The 20970-nt window shown below is 40.5% G+C and overlaps 1 protein-coding gene across 2 annotated transcripts in view; it reads right to left on the minus strand.

Annotated features, from left to right (window-relative positions):
* Positions 1-4915: 4915 nt before the first annotated feature.
* Positions 4916-20970, minus strand: part of ZMPSTE24 (zinc metallopeptidase STE24) — a 49230-nt gene continuing 33175 nt past the window's right edge. The window contains exons 8-10 of one of the 2 annotated variants that reach the window (XM_004266395.4): positions 12570-12674; positions 10658-10801; positions 4916-7873 (exon numbers count right to left, since the gene is read on the minus strand). In XM_004266395.4, the coding sequence (XP_004266443.1) occupies positions 7649-7873; positions 10658-10801; positions 12570-12674 (474 nt within the window). In that variant the 3' untranslated portion in view covers positions 4916-7648. The remainder of the gene's footprint in view (positions 7874-10657; positions 10802-12569; positions 12675-20970) is intronic. The other variant, XM_049698005.1, reaches the window with a different exon arrangement.

The raw sequence follows: 20970 nt of genomic DNA on the forward strand, positions 1-20970 counted from the left end.
TGTCTTGCCAGGGCCTGACACACAGGAGGTCCTCTGTGAGCTTTGGCACCCACCGTGTGCTGGCCCTGGGGCAGGAGCTGGCAGCCAAGACTGGAAGACCTGGCTCTTGCCTTCCAGGGGCTTCTAGGCCCGTGAGAAAAACAGACCTGGACCTGGATGATGAGGGCAGAAGTGACATTCACTCATGCCACTTTCACTGAGGGAACATCTAAGGGAGGCTGACTCAGATCTGATGTGTCGGCCTGAGGGCTCCCAGCCTCATAGCCGTGTAGGCCAGCAAGGCCACTCCAAGCAGCAGCAGCAGGAAAGGGCGTGGCAGGTACCTCTGACCCATGCAATGATGGGAGCTTTTGAAATTCAGGGAGTGACCAATCCCTTTGCGCCATTATTGATTTGGGCATTTATTCCCCCAAATGAAGCATTCTGCCAGCTTCCTCCTGGAGACACAGGACTCCGGCCTGAGGTCCCAGCATTTGTGAAGCTTGGTCTCTCTTACACCTCACCCTAAATTTGCCTGTAAGTCTCCACTTACGCTGGAGCAGGCTTCTCTTCCTCTGGCCAGCAGATGCTGAGAACTGCCCTCAGTAGCCTCCCCTGCCCCAATACACACACACACACATATACCCCATGGGTGACCTCTCAGCCCCCTTACCTCAATCCAGGGACAGACAGGAAGGAGAAGGCAGGGTAGCCCTAAGGGCCACAGAGGTGGCTTCACCCTCAGAGCTTTGGCAAATCCGGAGTCACAGCATCCCAGGCCCCTCCGAAGGCCCCGCTGCTGCTGTGGCTGCCAGGGGAGCTGTTGGAATGCGGCATCTAGAGCTCAGTGGAGGGGAGAGGGTGAGGGCTACAGGAGGCAGCTGAACCCTGGCCCTGAGCAGCAGGCTCTCAGGCATCTCCTACCTGCTGGGGGAGGGCTCTCCTTCCCCAGGCCATGTCACTTTACTTGTCCCGGTGCCTGAAACTTTGGGCTTAGAGAGCCAGTCTATTCCTTGAGGCTTCCTCATGCGCTGGCCCTGGCCTCTTTCCTTCTCCTTCTCTGTGACTTTCCCTGAGAGTAGTTCCACTGGAGGATTTGAATTACATGATTCACAGATCTTATGCAGAGTTACACCTCATTCCTTATGACTCAGGCATTTGAAGGAGCCAAAAGGGGGCTGATTCCTAGGAACTAGTGGCTGGTAGCCTTTCTGATACTTCCTGGAGGGTGATTCACTCAAGAAAAACACACGTCCTTACTTTGATCTTACAATTCTCCCAGAAGCCTCTCTGACCTCAGGTCCACGCTTGGACCCTGGTACATTCCATTCCAGCCACTCCAGCCCCTGTGCTGCTCCTCAAACATGCTGCGCCAACACACATGCTATTTATGCTCTCTACCTGGAATGTTCTTTTTCAAAATATCGCGGTCAGCAACCTCACGTCAGGTCTCTACTCAAAAGTGACCTTCTCACCCCTACCCCAATATTGATACCCACCTTGGGTTTTACTATTTCTCCTTAGCATTTATCACTATTCAACATACAACATATAAGCTCCATAACAGCAGAAACTTTGGTCTTGTTTGCCACTCCATTCCCCAGCACGTAAACCAGTGCCTGGTAAAACATAAGTGACTCTGGTTGATAAGACTATATAATTGAAATTTGCTAAGAGGGTAGAACTTAAATGTTTCACCAGAGATATATACATACATACCTCTGTACATAAGAAAAAAGTCGTTTGAAAAGAGAAGAGAAAACAAAAGAAAGTTTCAAAAACAAAACCTCAAAACGGTGCCTGGCACATAGCAGGTGCTCAATAAAATAGTTGTTAAGTGAATGAATAATATGTTCAGGGTGCTCAAAGAAGACCCCACCAATCGTCAAACCAGGAAGGAAGGGATTTGGTCTCAGCTTGTGTGTGGCTGAGGCATTTTCCAAGATGACCCAGAGCATCCGGGTTGTTCCCTCCTCCGCCAGGAATGGGTACCATATGATGGCACCAGGTGGGCTTAGAAGCTGACAAACCCTCGGCCGGGTAAGCACTGGCAAGAGCAGTGGAGCAGCAGTAGACAGGCTAATCCAAAAGATCCTGCTAGGGGCAGAAATTTCCCCAGGATAAATGGTGGGCTTGTATCTTACCTGTAAAGGAAGGCTTCCATTGGTGACAGGACCCATAGCCAGTTGTCCTGGTTAATGGGCCTCTGTCCTGCTGTTCATGAGGTTACAACCAACTAAAGTCAAGTGGATGAGAAGAAATGTGTCCTTTGCCCCTTTGCACACCCTCTCTGGTAAGCACCTCAAACTCAACTCATCCCAAACTGGTCACTCCCTGCCCCTAATCTGTTCCTTCAGGGTCTCCTAATTCAGTAACTAGTTCTACCATCTACCCGGTACCCAGGCCTGAAACTTGCATCACCTTTAACTCCTTCTGCCTTCACCCCTTCTTGCTAATTCATCTCCAATCTCCACCTTTTCACTCATTTGTTTAGCAAATATTCATTCGTTCTGTGAGCGCTGTTGTCTCAAGTAGAATGTTGTGGGATGCATGTGGGATCTAGTTCCCTGACCAGGGATCAAACCTGGGCCTCCTGCCCTTGGGAGTGCAGAATCCTATCTACTGTGTCACCAGGGAAGTCCCTTGTGGAAGTATTGCAAGAGACTCCCAACTAGTCCCCTGCTTGTACCCTTGCTCCTCAACATAGCAGCCAGTGATCCTGTTAAAACTTAGACCATGTCACTCCCTGGCCCAAAACCCTCCAATGACTTCCACTGTAGTCTAATAAAAGCCTGAGTCCCTCCAGTGGCCTACAAGACCCTGTAAATCTGCTGCATCCCTACCCGTCAGACTTTATCTCCCACCATTTCTTCCTAGAACATCCCACCCCAGCCTCTCTGGCCTTCTGGTGTTCCTCAAACAGCAGGCCTGCTCCCACATCAAGGCCTTCACACTTGCTGTTCGCTCTTCCTGGAATGCTCTTTCCCCAAACACCTGCAGAGATCACCCACTCACTTTCTCCAGGTCTTTGTTCAAACATTACCTTCAGTGACACCTTTTATCAACTCCCCTCCTCCCCCCAACCCACAAACACCTCAGGTCCTCCTTTTTCTCTAAGACATGTGTCACCATTTGATACCTGTTTTGTGTATTCTGATCGTCTATTTCCCACACTAGAATGTAAACTCCACGAGGCGGGGATTTTCTATCGTTTACTTACTAACGTGTTCCCTAGCACCTGGAGCAGAGCTTGGTACAGCGCGTGGGCACAGTATTTGCTGACTAAATGACAGATGGAGAAATAAAGGCTCAGTCAAGTTCCTTACCCGAGGTCTTCATAGTAAGTGGTGTGCTGCATTCTAGAGCCCTGCCCTGGATCTTAACCCTAAGTTATGCTTCCCTGTTTGTCAATCATCAGGCAGAGAGCCAGAGGGGAGCTCTGACCTGAAGGCACAGGTTATCTGTTAACTGAGATGCCAGCTTCATTCTGCTCGCTGGGTAAGAACAGTCCTGGTTTCACAGGTTTTTAGAACACATGGAGGTATCTTCCTATCTGTCTCTGGTCATATTGTTTGGCAAACCCTCCTCCCTGGAAACTATCCTGGATAATAAGAGAAGAGCCAGAGGTTTCCCTATCCACATTGTCTGAATAGGGCCATACCATCCCACTATGGATTATTCCTGCTTTTCCACCAAACTGTACATAGCCTGACACAAGAGTTACTTGCTCACATCATCATGATCTTGAATCAGGAGTTTCTGGAAAGAAGTTCTCTGTACTTTTCTTTGTATAGCATCTATGACAGAACTGAAGGCCCTCGAGGTAAGCTTTCTGCTAAGGTAAAGCTTTTCTGCAAATGACGATAGAAAACTCAAAACAGCCAAAGCTACATAAAGTATATATGTACAAACGAATCCAAAAGATTGATGACAAAGACCAAGTGGAAGAACAAGTCCTCAGGGAGGGGAAATACCACATGAAGGATTAGGGGTGAGCGTGAGAATGTACAGGTCAAGGGCAAGCTGGAACCACCATTGATACTAAAGTCGTTGATTTAATCCCAGCTCCTATCCTAAACAGAGGTAGGACTTACTAGCAGTTCTCAGACTTCAGCAAAAAGCCAAGTCAGATAAAGGCAGTATGTACACACAACAAGGACTCTGCCTTAGATTCAGAGATAAACCCTGCTGAGGTCATGCCATTTAATCTGAGGCCTTGATCTACTTCACTCTGCCCCCTGCACACCCACCAAATATTAGGGTGCAGACTGCCACCTCTTTCCCTCCTTGGCTGGCCTCTTTACTCCTTCTCCTGATTGGTCAATACCTCAGGAACCTACCAGTATCCTCTGGCCATCCCTACGCCTCCCATAAACTGTAGGTGACCAGGTCAAAACAATCACATATTAAAAAGCTAGTTACTGGGACTTCCCTGGTGATCCAGTGGTTAAGACTCTGCGCTTCCACTGCAAGGGCCGCGGGTTCGATCCCTGGTCAGGGAACTAAGATCCTGCATGGCACGGGGTATGCCCCACCCACAAAAAAAGCTAGTTACTGCTGCCACATGAAAGGAAGACTAAAGAGGCAGCTGGAAAAGACCAAACAGGCCTAAGACAATGAGAGGTTATGAGAATGGAGAAGGAATGGTTCTGAATGACACTTCTGAGAAAACACCAGCAAGTGGCACTCTGGAGTGGAGCACTGAAGAGGACTCCGAGTGAGGTGCAGTGATGGTCCTGCTGCCACTCGGCACTCAGGCTGCTCCTTCACACTACTCTTCACGTAGTGGGTTGGCCAAAAGGTTCATTCTGTTTTTTCCGTCAGATGGCTCTAGTAGCACTTAGTTGTCTTTAACTTCATTCAAAACAATTTTGTTAGACTGTACGTGACAGCTGTCATATCAGTGTGCATTTAAAAAAAGACTTATCAAAGTTGGTGAATTTTTATGTAGCCATTTTAATATTGAAGATGGAAGAAAAGAGCAACATTTTCAGCATATTATGCTTTATTATTTCAAGATAGGTAAAAACGCAACCGAAATGCAAAAAAAAAAAAAAATTTGTGCAGTGTGTGGAGAAGGTGCTGTGACTGATCGAACGTGTCAAAAGTGGTTTGCGAGGTTTCGTGCTGGAGATTTCTCGGTGGACGAGGTTCCACAGTCGTGTAGACCAGTTGAAGTTGACAGCGATCAAATCGAGACATTAATTGAGAACAATCAACGTTATACCACGCGGGAGATAGCCGACATACTCAAAATATCCAAATCAAGCGTTGAAAATCATCTGCACCACCTTGGTTATGTTCATCGCTTTGATGCTTGGGTTCCACATAAGTTAAGCGAAATAAACCTTCTCGATCATATTTCCACATGCGATTCTCTACTTAAATGTAATGAAAAGTTCCATTTTTAAAACAAATTGTGATGGGCGATGAAAAGTGGATACTGTACGAGAACGTGGAATGGAAGAGATCGTGGGGCAAGTGAAATGAACCACCACCAACCACACCAAAGGCCGGTCTTCAGCCAAAGAAGGTGATGTTGTGTATATGGTGGGATTGGAGAGGAGTCCTCTATTAAGAGCTCCTTTCAGAAAACCAAACGATTAATTCCAACAAGTACTGCTCCCAATTAGACCAACTGAAAGCAGCACTCGATGAGAAAAGTGTACAGAATTAGTCAACAGAAAACGCATAACCTTCCATCAGGATGACACAAGGCCACGTGTTTCCTTGATGACCAGGCAAAACTGTTATAGCTTGGATGGGAAGTTCTGATTCATCCACCATATTCACCAGACATTGCACCTTCAGATTTCCATTTATTTTGGTCTTTACAAAATTCTCTTAATGGAAAAAATTTCAATTCCCTGGAAGACTGTAAAAGGCACCTGGAACAGTTCTTTGCTCAAAAAGATAAAATGTTTTGGGAAGATGGAATTATGAAGTTGCCTGAAAAATGGCAGAAGGTAGTGGAACAAAAGGGCGAATACATTTTTCAATAAGAGGTTCTTGGTGAAAATGAAAAATGTGTCTTTTATTTTTACTTAAAAACCGAAGGCACTTTTTGGCCAACCCAGTACTAGCACTTGGTTCCTCTAGGGTAATAAACATATATCTACTAGGTAACAAATGACAGACAAATTTTGTCAAATTAAAGACAAAGAACATCAATATGCACTGGCAATTTTTAATGTTTCACTTGTGCAGAGCTGAAATTTGTATTTAAAGGCACGGAAGGAAGGAAAGGCAGTTATCACAGCATGAATTCACAGATGAAAGATGCTGGATCAAATCATAGCACTGTTCCTCTTCAGCCTTAGGAAAATAAATAATACGGTACTAAACTAGATGTTTATTTTTATTATATTTCCATGTAAAGACATCACCCAAATATCAGCTGAGCAAAAGACTTTCTGGCCAGATACCAAGCACGCACAGTTGATCCCACTTTGGAATAAATGCCCAGAAGGTACACATCACCAGTGGGTGGGAGCTCTAGGCACAAAGTTGGGTCTCATTCAGAAAGTGGACAGAGATTTGAATCAGTCAAACATGCAGCTTCAAAAACTGGAAATCTTTCATGACATTTGTTTTGAAAATAAAACTTGTCAGCATATCAAGAACTATAATTTTCTAAAATGGAATCAGGCCTGATTAAATAGCACTTAAGACTTACTGACAAAAATTAGAAAAATAAAAACGAAAACTCTTCTGTCCTTGAAAGAGATAGAAAATTATATTTTTTCCCTGTAACATCATAAGAGAATCATCAGCATTTCAATCTTATATCTCTTAAAATGTCATTTCTTCTTCTTTCCACATTCTCCCACTTTTAAAATAGCAAAGCCTGTTCAACATGGCAATTTTTGCTAAGTAAAAGGATGCACTATTTATTGAATACAAGAGTATGAATGAGAAAAAGCTGAATGTTTAGAAAAATACTCGTTTACCCCTAATGGGATCATACCCACCAGGTGGAAAGAAAGAGAAAGACTTTCTTAAAAACAAAAACAAAACCCAGTGATTTAAAACATTCTGTACATAATTCCTAATTTCAAAGCATTATTAGAAACTCCTGAACAGTGTATAGCAAGAGAGGGAACAGAGAAATTTGATAGAACAGGAGAGAGCATATTTCTAACTACTTTCATTTACAAAACATCAGCCTTACCAATTATTAGCTTTCTTCCTTATTTAAAACATTGATTGGCCAGCTTAAATCATAACAGCATGAAAGTAAAAATAAGTCTCAACTTAGGTATGAGCACAGTGATTCAGGACCACTGTTTCTGCCTTACAGAGAAGATTCAGAGGTGTGTTCCCTTTTAAACATATGCCCCCAGACGCCTTATATGCAGGTTCCATATAAGCATGTAAATAAAACAAGTTCTGTATTTTCTCAAGTAATTTTACAAGTTGACGGTAAACTAGATTTTAAAGATAAAACTAAGCCTTTAAAAACATTAAGCCTCAAAATTTCATCCAGTGTTTTAAGAAATGGATTATTAAAATCATTTTTGAAATGAGATATTAAGTGTATTTAAATCTTGGCTTTTCCATACTTAATAATTTTTCTTAAAAAAAAAAAAGTTTAAAAACATCAAGAGCCAGAACATGCTGCCAGCACAGAAATCATCAGAAACGTCTTCAGTTGCAGACCCTGGGCAACTCAGTCTTGTTTTGAATTTTTCAAAGCCTGGAGTCTCTCTAGTAGCGGAGGATGAGAATAATGCCACATAGAGAACAACCAGTCAGAAACAGGGAAACCCAAGTTATCTTTGTTTAGTTTGATTAAAGCAGAATATAAGTCTTTAGCCTTCCCAAGTTTCTTGGCAAACGCATCAGCTTGAAATTCAAATCTGCGGCTTAGGACTGTTAGGCAAAAAGAAAGAACCTGAAAAAGTAAATAAAAGTGTTTTAACCACTGCTCCCCTCTTTGTTGTCACTAAAGGTTTCATGAGCCAAAACTGTAGAGGAAGTTTGGCTCAGGATAAGAGAAACAGCAGGCCAAAAGAAAGATCACTCATATTTAGGGGACCTAGGGTGGGGGAATTATTAAAAATTGAGCCTTTTCCCCAGCAAGCCAACAGACCAGAAACAGATATATGTCCAAAGGAATGTCAGTCTTAACAAAGAAATACTAACATTTGAGAACCTGCCATGTGCTGGGCACTGAATTGACACTTTACATATTCTCCAACAATCCTACAAGGTAATTACTCTTACTCCTGTTTTACGGATGAGGAAGGTGTATCTCAGAGAGGTGAGATAACTTGCTTGTAGTCACACTGCTAGAAGGTGGCAGTACTGAAATTCTTGATGATTCCAAAGCCCATGGACACTACCTTTCTCAGATACAGGTAAGATGTGGTGATTTATATTCAGACTTTTCTTTTTCTTTTTTAAAAAAATTCTTGCTCACTTATCCACCTTTAAATGATAACTGAGAACATTCTAATATATATATGTGTGTGTACACACACACACACACGTATATATATATTATAGCCACTAATGACAATCTCAAAATAGAATTTTCTAAAGTGTTCTGAGCTATGGTAGCTTCATCAGAATAAATGTTCAGTCCCTGAAGGTGACAACTATGAAGAGGACAAATTTCATCCGAAAATATAAATTTCGAGGGAAAAGTAATTTATTTGCATATTGAAGTATTACAGGTTGAATGACATGATGTCTATTTCTTACCTTAAAATACGTCAGCAATAAAAAAAAAAAGTTTAAAAAGTCTCTCCTCTGTACCTCTTATTGCCACTAGCAGATATAGAGTTTCAACATAAAGTCTGGGAGTTCCTGATACCTTCTTAGATATGTTCAAAGCTAATATCTGAATTCTACCTGAAATTTCTTTCCAAATCTTGAATGTACTTTTTGGGACAGAATCATTAACTAGTATCTATCTATCTATCTATCTATCTATCTATCTATCTATCTATCTATGTATCTATCTATGTATCTATCTCCTGATTTCAAGTGTCCCAGGCTAACTGTTCCTTGAATCTCACTGTAAGACATAAATAGAAACATAAGCAGATACTAACCTATACCTACCTACTCTGCTGTAGGTTTCCAAGCTCTTCTTGATGGGGCAATTTCCCCATTTTCTGGGAAAATATGTCTTTCCTATAATGACCTCTTAAATGCTGACATTAAACATAAGATTTTCTGTTTAAATATTTAGTCTTTTTGAAATGAATCTCCTGGGCTCACCAAAGTTTTTAAAACAGTTGCTAATATCTCACATTTCAAATTATTCTAATACCCCACATTTACTTAGACATTTTTTGAAGTGAACTCAACTACTCAATATAAGGAGACAAAGACAAAAACTGAGAGGCCAAATTAGATGCCCAAAGGAGAACCACTAACGCTACTGGTGCCTTCCTTATAAGAGGACACTTATACTCAGTCAAAATCTAGTAACTTTTACTTAATGAGTTTATCTGATTTCCCAGTCTATGATTGGGTGAAGAAGAAAATTATAAACAGATAATGACCATAACAGAAAGTTACACTGATATTAGCAAGGATTATCAGCCTGACAGTGAGCGAAGAGATAAGAAAATTAGTTAAACAAATAAATAAACAAACAAACAGCATAACTGCTTAAAGAGCAAAGCAGTCTGGGGCATTTCATATACATAACTCAGTGTCCTTAAGGCATTCCTGAATTGTGACTGAAGACAGAAATGACAATTACCACTATAAGGTGTTCTATAACCTCTTTAAGAAGTAACAGTCTATATACAGCATTTTATACTCTCAGCAAAGGGTAAAATAAAAAATTAAAACATTTAGAGTTTAAAGATAATAAATCTCAGTTCTCTGAAAATGAATGTAGATTCTGAGGACAACGCTACACAAACATGATCTATGCCTCTCCATTTTTCTTTGCTGGTGCCTTGCACCCCAGCCCACCCCCACCTTTTATGGAGAAAGTTAAAACCTTAACTCTACAACCTGTCCCAAGAAAGAATTCTTCTGAATGGAGACACCTCGAGATTCCCCGATACTATTTCTTGGCTTAATGTGGAAGTCTAATCAATTAGTATCAGGACATGTTGCCATCACTGGATTTATTCATATACAGTCTCATTAATCTATGTCTTATCACATATACGGAGTCTCCCTACTGAGTGGTTCTTAAACTACACTTATCATAAAACACCCAATTCTGATTCAGAGGGTCTGGGGTGGGATGCTAAGGCTATTATGAATCAGGTGGTCAGGGAATACAATCAGAGGAACACTGTCATACAGCCTCCTTTATCCAGTCATACTTACACTCAATTATATTTGCTTTGTCCCTTCACACACAGAAGGTTTTCACCCAAGCACTGGTGAATATGTGGTTTAGGACATAGCATTCCAATAGTTAATCTCCATCTACCAAGTCTCTAGGTACCTGTTATATCAAGGTTTTCACCACTAAAGTCTAATTCTCCACTTTTTTTTTCCCCTAACAGTATGCAAGCACTTATTATTTGGGATTGGGTTTTTCTGCTCCTTTCTTATACTAGCTAGTAAATCAAGCAACTAAAACTTTGTTTCATCTGCTTGTTAAAACTATAGCTTTGTTTTGTTTTTTCACTACCCTAAAGGTTCTAGATTTGAAATAGACAAGGGCATATGTGAGATAATTTTAAAGAGTATACGTTACCTCATTGTAAGGTGAAAAAATGAACTGGAAGATGATCAATAGTCCAATTAGAGTGGGTTGGCTGTCATAAAAACCAAATGCAACAAAAAGCTCCTTTCGACCAATTAATACAGCAAACAAGAAAAAACACAGGAAAGAATTCATCTAGAAAGAAGGATACAAAATTTCTAAGTTATTTCTAAGCTGATTTCACTGTGGGATCAGTAGAACAAGACATCATGATGTGATTTTAAGAATGATGTTAGTGTAATCACAGAAAAAGTTATTTAGGTAGTTTTATAGTTTTACTTTTATTCTAGAAGGAGAGAGGGCCTGAGCTGAGGATATATGCACTAATTCATTGTTAGCGGACAAATAATGGTTTAGCTGGATGACTAGGACCTTGGAACAAACTAGTGGATGGCCAACAAGAAGATCTGGAAAGGGGTATGTGGTAAAACTTCCAAAATTAGCCCAGAGTATGATAATACTTAGGTCTAACGTGAATGTTCACCAAAAGCGTTCCACGGTAGAGGAGGCCCTCTCAATGATCAGGTGGAGAAGATATCTGCTCTGCGGATGTTAGCCAGCTTCCTTCCTTAGCCACTCTAGGACTTGGTCAAGGGCTCATGAACAGAGTGGCCATGGTGATAGGGATGGAATCAATGAATTAATCAGCAACACAGACATCCCCCCACTGGCTCTTGCTGAGTATACAATTTTTCAGAAGAGGCAATCAACCCCGGCCCTGATGAGGTACCTCAGGGACCAGTCCACCACCCTCATGGTAGGCTGATTCTATTGGACCCCTTCCTTCATGAAAGCAGCAGTGATTTTCCTTATTAAACTGAATAACTTACATTAAACTTGGATTTGGACTTATTTAATGTCTTACTCACTGCCATGTATCTGTACAACATAGTTTCCCGCCAAGGAATTCATTTTTATACCTATAGATGTAAGGCAACAGGAAGGTACGTACAGGGGTACACAAGTCTTCCCATATAATCCATCACCCAGAACCAGCTAGCCTTTTAGAAAGGTACAAAGACCCATTTAAGTCTCAGTTGAGGCCATATATGCTCAGAACCAGTCAACAAAACACAGTGCTACTTCACTTAGAGCCTTAAAACTGTGGTCACTCTGTTGGTTTAGTGGTATTAATACCCAGAAGCGGAATATTACAGAAATTATTATGTGCTTTATATTTACTACTTTTTCCAATTTTTTTTTCTATGGGTATAGAATGACTTTTTTCCGCTCCAGGGAAGCCCCTATAATGACTTTTTTAAAAGAGAAAAAATGTTCTTTAAAAAGTATTTTAGGGCTTCCCCGGTGGCGCAGTGGTTGAGAGTCCGCCTGCCGATGCAGGGGAACAGGTTCGTGCCCCGGTCTGGGAAGATCCCACATGCCGCGGAGCGGCTGGGCCCGTGAGCCATGGCCGCTGAGCCTGCGCGTCTGGAGCCTGTGCTCCGCAACGGGAGAGGCCGCAACAGTCAGAGGCCCGCGTACCGCAAAAAAAAAAAAAAAAAAAGTATTTTAATACCCAAGTTATCTGGGCTCACTCTTTTTGATCTTCACAGCTCCTTAGCTGAGTGACTCAGGAGGTGGTGACGATGACGATGATGATAACAACAATAAATACTTCTACAGTACTTACCATATTCCAGGTACTACTCCAAATTCTTTACGTATATTAACTCATTTAATTGTTACATCAGTCCTATGAGATATCATCACTCAATAAGGGAATGGAGGCAGAGAGAGGCTCAGGAACTTGCCTGAGGTCACACAGGTAGTAAGTCAGGGAGCCGTGATGTGAAGCCTGGCTACAGAGTCTGTATTAACCTCTCTACTATATGAACTCTCATGCCTGCTATATTTATAATTTGACTATCCTGTCATAAAAAGAGAATTGTCACTCCAAACTTACCTGGCTAATAATGATATTTTTGACTGTGTGTCCCAACTTCCAGTGCCCCAGTTCATGGCCTAGCACAGCAAGCACTTCCTCATTTTTACATCCTTGTTTCTTATTCTGAATCGAAGAACAAATTGAAAATAAATTATCAACAAACTTCAAAAAGTTTATACCTTTTAACCCAGAAAGAGACCTTCTTAGATTCTAACTTAAGAAAACAATCGGACTTTTGTGCAGAACTGTTCATTCACTTAACAAAACATTCCCTGAACCACTCCACATTAAACACCGGGTTAAGCTTGAACACAGAATCATGAACAAGACAGACATATTCTGACTTCATGAGTCTACTTTAGATTAAAAAATATATAAATATTTATCAATAGGACAATAGTTAAATAAATCATGACACAGTCATGTGACAGCCATATTATAAACCCATTAGAAATTTTGCTTTCAAAGATTATGTTGCAACATGGGAAACTGCTCATGATAGTGCCAAATAACATTTATGTTATACATCCACTAGATGAATATCCACTAGATGTTTTCAAAGATTATGTTCTGACATGGGAAAATGGCTCATTAGGTGAAGAAAGCAGGAAACAAAACTAAAAATATATAGTATGATTCCAATTATGAAAAAATGCAAATGTGTATGTAAAAATACACAAATATAGAAAACAGACTGAAAGTGTATCGAAATGTCAACAATAGTTTTTCTATATGGTAGAATTACAGTGATGTTTATTTCATATCTTTCCTATTTTCCAAATTATCTGCTAATAAGGACATGTCACTTATGACCTCCAAAAACACCAGGAAATGCTATTTAAAAAACTGAGACTTCCAAGGTAAGATGGCAGAGGGAACATTCACATCTAATTTTATTCCCTCTAAAAACTCCAGGAAAACTACAATCAAGAGTTGTTTTTTTTAAGATATAAACCCACAAGGATAGGGAAAACAGGTGAGGTGGCAAGAGCAACAACATTTTGGAAGCAGGAAAGCAGACAGACAAATGATAATAGACTAGGCAGGCCAAAGGAAGTTACATCATAAGCTAGCAGTGGAGAGAAGAGAACCAGCCTGATTTACACTGGCTGAGAACACTGAGTAACACTGACAGTCTTTAAAGGGCTCGAGAACTAACAGTACCAGGTAATTCTGGAACTGGGGAACAGGAGGTGGTGGCTGAAATAAGAATTGAGAGCTGTGTGAGAAATGGTTAAAGCTCCAGATTTCTTCTCCAACTCCACACCAAAAGGCAAGTGCTCCTCCTCATTCTGGCAAAAGCCTGAAAGCTCATTCTCCCTGGATAGGGCAAAAGAATAGGACACTTCAACTGGGAGTTCGACATAGTTGAGGGCCTGGGTACACTAGCAACAGACCATATGTTTGCTTACCTAATGGTATGGTACACTGAACACTGAGAACTCCCTCTCCCAAACTAGTCCTCTCCCCATACCTGGCTCCCAGATAACTACCCACCAGGCAAAAGACTAGAAGAGTACTCCCTGGGAACTGACCATTCTACCAGGAAAGACCTGAAGATACTAACAGCAGGTGTTCCTCAACTACAAGCACATCCAAGCCAAGCTACAGTGAAGCTCAAAGTTGATAAGCCTTATTTACAGGCTCAGAGATTCCAATCAGGTTTTCAGTCCCATTCCTTTACTAAGGAGTACACGAACAAGGATTATCAGGTATACAAGGTAAGTAAGCTGTTAAGATGGAAGACCAGATACAGAAAAAAATGCAGTATGGAAGAAACAGAAATTATAGAAGGAGAAAATTCAGAGATAAGATATTATATTCGTGGAAAAACAGAGGATACTGTAAAAATGGGAAATTCACAGAAAAATAAATCTTGGAAATTAAAGCTTAATAGAATGATTGGAAGGACTTCCCTGGTGGCACAGTGGTTAAGAATCCGCCTGCCAATGCAAGGGACACGGATTCGAGCCCTAGTCTGGGAAGATTTCACATGCTGTGGAGCAACTAAGCCTTTGCGCCACAACTAATGAGCCTACACTCTAGAGCCCGCGAGCCACAACTACTGAGCCCACGCGCCTAGAGCCCGTGCTCCACAGCAAGAGAAGCCACCACAATGAGAAGCCCACGCACAGCAAGGAAGACCCAATGCAGCCAAAAATAAATAAATAAATTTATTTAAAAAAGAAAAAGGTTGGGAGATGATGGAATCTCCCAGAAAATAGAAGAAATAAAGAAATGGAAAAGCAGGAGAGAAAAGCTAAGAAAGTTCAATATAAGGAAGCCAACATTCAAATAATAGGAACTCTGAAAAGAGAGAATAAAAAAATGGAGAGGAGAAAATCATCAACAAAACAATTCCAGAAAGTTTCCTAGTACCAAAGAACCTCAACTTCCAAATTAAAAGGGCCCAATGCATACCCAGCACAATGGGTAAAAACAGACCCACTATGTTGTCCATTTGAAACTAATATAATATTGCAAATCAACTATACTTCAATTTAAAAAAAAGGCTCACACCAAGGCATGTGAAATTTCAGAACACAGAGAAAGGATCCAACAATTTCCTAGAAGCGTAAAAATTAAGGTAACATACTAAGTATAAGTAAACTGAATGGTTTCAGACACCTCACCAGCAATGTTGAAATCAAGAAGACAATGGAGAGAGTTCCCTGGTGGCCTAATGGTTAGGATTCTGGGCTTTCACTGTTGCAGCCCAAGTTCTATCCCTGGTAGGGGAACTGAGATCTCACAAGCTGTGTGGTGTGGCCAAAAAATTAATTAATTAATTTTTAAAAATAAAAATAAAGCAATTAAAAAAAAGACGATGGAACAATGCCTTCACGATCTTGAAGAAAAAATATTTCCAATCTAGAAATCTAAACCCCAGTCAAAGTGACAGAAAAGAATGTGACAGAAAAGTGAAGGCGGGCTTCCTGGTGGCGCAGTGGTTGAGGGTCCGCCTGCCAATGCAGGGGACACGGGTTCGTGCCCCGGTCTGGGAGGATCCCACGTGCCGCGGAGCGGCAGGGCCCGTGAGCCATGGCCGCTGGGCCTGCGCGTCCGGAGCCTGTGCTCCGCAACGGGAGAGGCCACAGCAGTGAGAGGCCCGCGTACCGCAAAGAAAAAAAAAAAAAAAAAAAAAAAAGTGAAGGCATTTTGATGCCAGGACTCAAAAACTTTACTATGCAGTCTTTCTCAGGAAGGTACTGGATTGAGGATGTTCTTTACCAAAATGAAGGAGTAAATTAAGGAACAAAAAGTCATGGAATACAGAACACAGGAGACTCAATGTAGGAGAGAAGTGAAGGAAATCTCTAATGGTAAAGGGCAACCCCAGAATGACATCTATACACCAGCTAGAGAGGGTAACCCATCCAGATTTGAACAGTGTGACTCGAAAGAAAATCTGTTAAGGGCTGCCATGATCACACTCTCAGTCACCATACCATCTTTTTAACCTGATGAAACTAGTAGAAGATGTACACTATCAAGAGAACACAGCAAATCAACATGGAATCAAGGATGAGCACAAGGGAAGTCCAGTATGAGAACTGAAGAGCAGGGCTTCAGAGAAACCACCCCAAAGAAAGAAAATAGAGATCTCTTTTGGGGTGTGGCAGGGATGAGGGGGACTAAAACTAATAAGGTTAATGATGTAATTAAACTTGTAGGAAATTATACTGAAAGACAGCAGAAGTTGTGAGAAGAATTAGCAAAAAGATAAAGGGAAAACTAAGCACACTTAAAAAAAAAAGCCATTATTAAGCAAGAGGGAAAAAAGGTAAGGCATGCTCAGCAGTGAATAGGTACAACACTGTTTTACAATAATGTTTCCAAAAATGTTTTGATACTGATTAAACCAAGAACTGTAACAGGACTATATTGGAAGAATTGAGGGAAGGGAGGAGCAGAGCGGATGTTAGGACAAGAGCTAAATCCTCATCTACCGTAAGTGAAAGTCAAGAGATAATAGTGTCAGGGACTTCGCTGGCGGCCCAGTGGTTAAGACTCTGTGCTTCCACTGCAGGGGGCGTGGGGTGGATCCCTGGCTGGGGAAACTAAGATGTCACATACCATGCGGTGCAGAAAAAAAAAAAAAAAAAAGAGATAGGGTCAATAAATAATAGTACACATACAATATAGAAAAATGATATGTGTAAATGTCAGAAGAAGCTAAAAGAGTTGCAGTCTGTGGGGAAAGGGCCCTGGCAGCACGCGAGCAGCACAGAGAAGCGAGAAACATGAAACTGCTATATTTTATTATATGCTTTTTTTGTACTCTGAACTTCTAAACAGTATGTTTGTGTTACTTTAATAAAGTAAAATTTAATGTTAAAATTTATTGGAGTTCTGCTTCCCTAACTTTATGATAGCCTCTCAAACCAACATTACAAATATATATGTAAATACACACACACACATATACACACAAAAATATATACATACACATGCATACATATTTTTTTTTCCTTCAACACATATGAAGAATAGGCCAGGAAAGATTAAAAAAGTAACAACAAAGTTGCTAACATTTATTAAACAGTGACTATGTACCAGGTCCTCTGTGCTAAATATTGTATTATAACTCATTTATACATCATAATCACCATATTAGATAAGTACACTTATTACTGCCCTTTAAAGACGAGAAAATCTAGACAACTGATGGGAACATACTGTATAGCATAGGGAACTCTACCTAATGCACTGTGGTAACCTAAATGGGAGGGAGGTCCAAAAGGGAGGGGATGTCTGTATGTGTATGGCTGATACATTTTCTTGTGCAGTGGCGGCTAACACAACATTGTAAAGCAATTAATTAATAAAATTAATTAAAAAAATAAAAAAATAAAGATGGGAAAATCTAGGTACAGAGAAATTAACTAATTTTCCTATGGCCACACAGCCAATAAATAGAAAACCTGGGATGTGAAGCCAAGTAGTCTGATGCCAGAGACCTGTGCTTTCAACTTTCACACAGCTATAAATATAAAAGTAAATTATTCAACATTTATCAAATAAACAATTTTTTAGTCAACAGATATGTAATCATTTGCATATTATTATAGTACTGGTTTTAAAATAACTAAACATAGGGAATTCCCTGGTGGTCCAGTGGTTAGGACTCCATGCTTCCACTGCAGGGGGCACAGGTTCGATCCCTGGTCTGGGAACTAAGTTCCTGCACGCCGCATAAAAATAAATTAATTAAATAAAATAACTAAACCTAAATGGTAGGTGGTCATATGAATGATAAAATATGTTTACAAAGCCAAATAAAATTCTCACTGTTTATAAACTTTCCAGATTAAATTTAAATAGTGCCAAGACACAATGAACAATTTAATCTTATACACACACTCTCACATGTGCATACCCACATTCACTCACCAACACACACATACTCTGAAAAACATCTAAAAATGCTTAATAACCACGATGAAGAGTGGCCCCCGCTTGCCACAACTAGAGAAAGCCCTTGCACAGAAACGAAGACGCAACACAGCAAAAATAAATAAATTAATTAATAAACTCCTATCCCCAACATCTTTTAAAAAAAAAACTGCTTAATAAGGTATAACAGATATCTTTAAACATACAGTTTAGTTTATTTTAAAGTAAGAAAAAGCCAAAGGTGAGGAGTTGAAATTAACATCCCTTGCCTAATCCCATGAAGGGGTATACTCTGAGTCAAAGAGTGAGCCAGAAAAAAAAAAAAAAATGCTGGTGAAGTAGCCCAACTGTGTCAAGCTCATCTAAAGTGGAAAAAAAAGAAAAGTCTCCATTAAAATTCAAAAACATTATCTGCATGGTCCAGAAAACCCCAAGATGAGATATTAAAGTGCTTCTGGCTTGGTAGCACTGGGGCCAACTGATAGAAGCAAATACAAATCCTCTATTGAGGAATGTACCCTAAACTCAGACACTTCAAGATTCCCGAAGATTAAGATCATTGACCTATTATGAACTCACAATAAAAATTACCAAATACTTCAGAAAACAAGCCACAATGAGTAAGAGTTAGCAGAAACAATATGGAGCTAGCTGTATTAGCTCCTTAAGACTTCAGATACTGGAATTATCAGATACAGAATAAAAAGAAGCATGTTTTATACAAACAAGGGAACTAAAAACATGAGGAAGGAATAAGAGACTACCAGAAATGACTGATTTGAAAAAGAACCAATTAGAACTTTAAAACACAATGGACTGGTTAAAGAACAGATTAAATATAGCTAAAGGAAGAATCCATGAACTGGAGTGTAGAGCTGAAAAATTACAGAATGCAGCTCCAAGAGACAAATATAGAAGAGCAGTTAGCACCCATGGGAGACAGAATGAGATGGTATAACATTCATCTAATTGGAATTCCAGAAAGATAGACTAGGGAGAACGGGAAAGAAGGAATACTTTAGATAATGGCAAAGAATTTTTTAAACTTCAGGAAAGACATGAGTCCCTAGATTTAGGAACCACAGTATATCCCAAACAGGACTGGGATAAAGAAGTCCATACTTTCACAACACGAAAATCGAAGAGAAATCTTAAGAATAACCAGAAAGAACTAAAAAAAAAAAACCAAAACAAACAAAAAAACCCCAATAAGCTCAGAGAAGAATTTTTTTTTGGCCATGCTGCAGGCAGGACCTTAGTTCCCCGACCAGGGATCGAACCCATGGCCCCTGCAGGGGAAGCACAGAGTCCTAAGCACTGGACCACCAGGGAATTCTCACAGAGCTGACTTTTTCAACAGGAACAAAGGAAATCAGAACAGAATAGAAAAAAATAAACAAATATTAGGATGCTAGGATAAATAGCGGTCAATCTTGAATTGATATCTAGAATGAGAGTGATATAAAAACAAAAACAGGGACAACTTCCCTGGTGGCACAGTGGTTAAAAATCCGCCTGCCAATGCAGGGGACATGGGTTCAAGCCCTGGTCGGGGAAGATCCCACATGCCGCGGAGCTACTAAGCCAGTGCGTCACAACTACAGAGCCTGCGCTCTAGGACCTGCGAGCCACAACTACTGAGCCTGCGTGCCACAACTACTGAAGCCCATGCACCTAGAGCCTGTGCTCCACAACAAGAGAAGCCACTGCAATGAGAAGGCCGCACACCACAACGGAGAGTAGCCCCCGCTCGCCGCAACTAGAGAAAGCCCACGCGCAGCAACGAAGACCTAACGCAGCCAATAAGTAAGTAAGTAAATAAATAAATAAATAAATAAAACAAAAACAACTTTCCAAAGAAATTTCTAAAGCATATACTCTGGAAGAAGCAAGGTAATTTCTAAAAGGAAGGTGTGAGATGAATACGGAATGGTAAGCAAAGACACAGGTAAGCACATAGATAAACTTAAATAATGACTGTATAAAATAATAATAATGCTAATTTTAGGGGTAAAAAATAAACAAGATAAAACTAAAATATAATATGAAGGGGGTATAATTAGATCAAAGTGTTTATTTAAGGTTCCTGGATTGTTCAGGAAGCAGTGAAGATACTGTATATATTAAGATTTTAGGTTATATGGGCATGATTTATTTTTAACAGCAACCATTAAAAGAATAGTCATATATGAACCTTGAAACATTAATGACAACCCAAATATCATTTTTTAAAAACCTTCAATAAGTTCTAAAAATAAAGCAAGAGGAGGATGTGTGTGTATATGTTTGGGGTGGAGGTGGGGGTGATACGAAAAGGATAGAGGGGAAAAAAGGCATAAAATAATATGGTAAAAATAATTCCAAATATATCAGTAATCACAATATACATGAATAAATAAAGCTTGTCAAAAAAAAAAGACAGTGAGTGTTAGATTGGATTTAAAAGCAACCGTAACAACAAAGTCTATCTATGTATGAGACATCTAAAATATAAAAACTGTAAGGTTAAAAGTAAAAGGATGAATGTGATATGGTGATGGTTGCACATTATATACTAAAAACCACTGAACTGTACACTTAACCAAAACATAAAACAGAAGCAATATTGTAACAAATTCAATAAAGATTTTTTAAAAATGGTCCACATCAGGGACTTCCCTGGTAGTGCACTGGATAAGACTCCATGCTCCCAGTGCAGCAGGCCCGGGTTCAATCCTTGGTCAGGGAACTAGATGCCACACGCATGCCACAACTAAGAGTTTGCATGCCACAACTAAGAAGCCCGCATGACGCAACTAAGACCTGGAGCAGCCAAAATAAAAAAGTTAAAAAGTAAATATTTTTCGGGACTTCCCTGGTGGCTCAGTGGTTAAGAATCCGCCTGTCAATGCAGGGACACGGGTTCGAGCCCTGGTCCGGGAAGATCCCACATGCCATAGAGAAACTAAGCCCCTGCGCCACAACTACTGAGCCTGTGCCCTAGAGCCCGCAAGCCACAACTACTGAAGCCCGCGCGCCTAGA

This window comes from Orcinus orca, chromosome 1, assembly GCF_937001465.1.
Source record: "Orcinus orca chromosome 1, mOrcOrc1.1, whole genome shotgun sequence".
NCBI lineage: Eukaryota > Metazoa > Chordata > Mammalia > Artiodactyla > Delphinidae > Orcinus > Orcinus orca.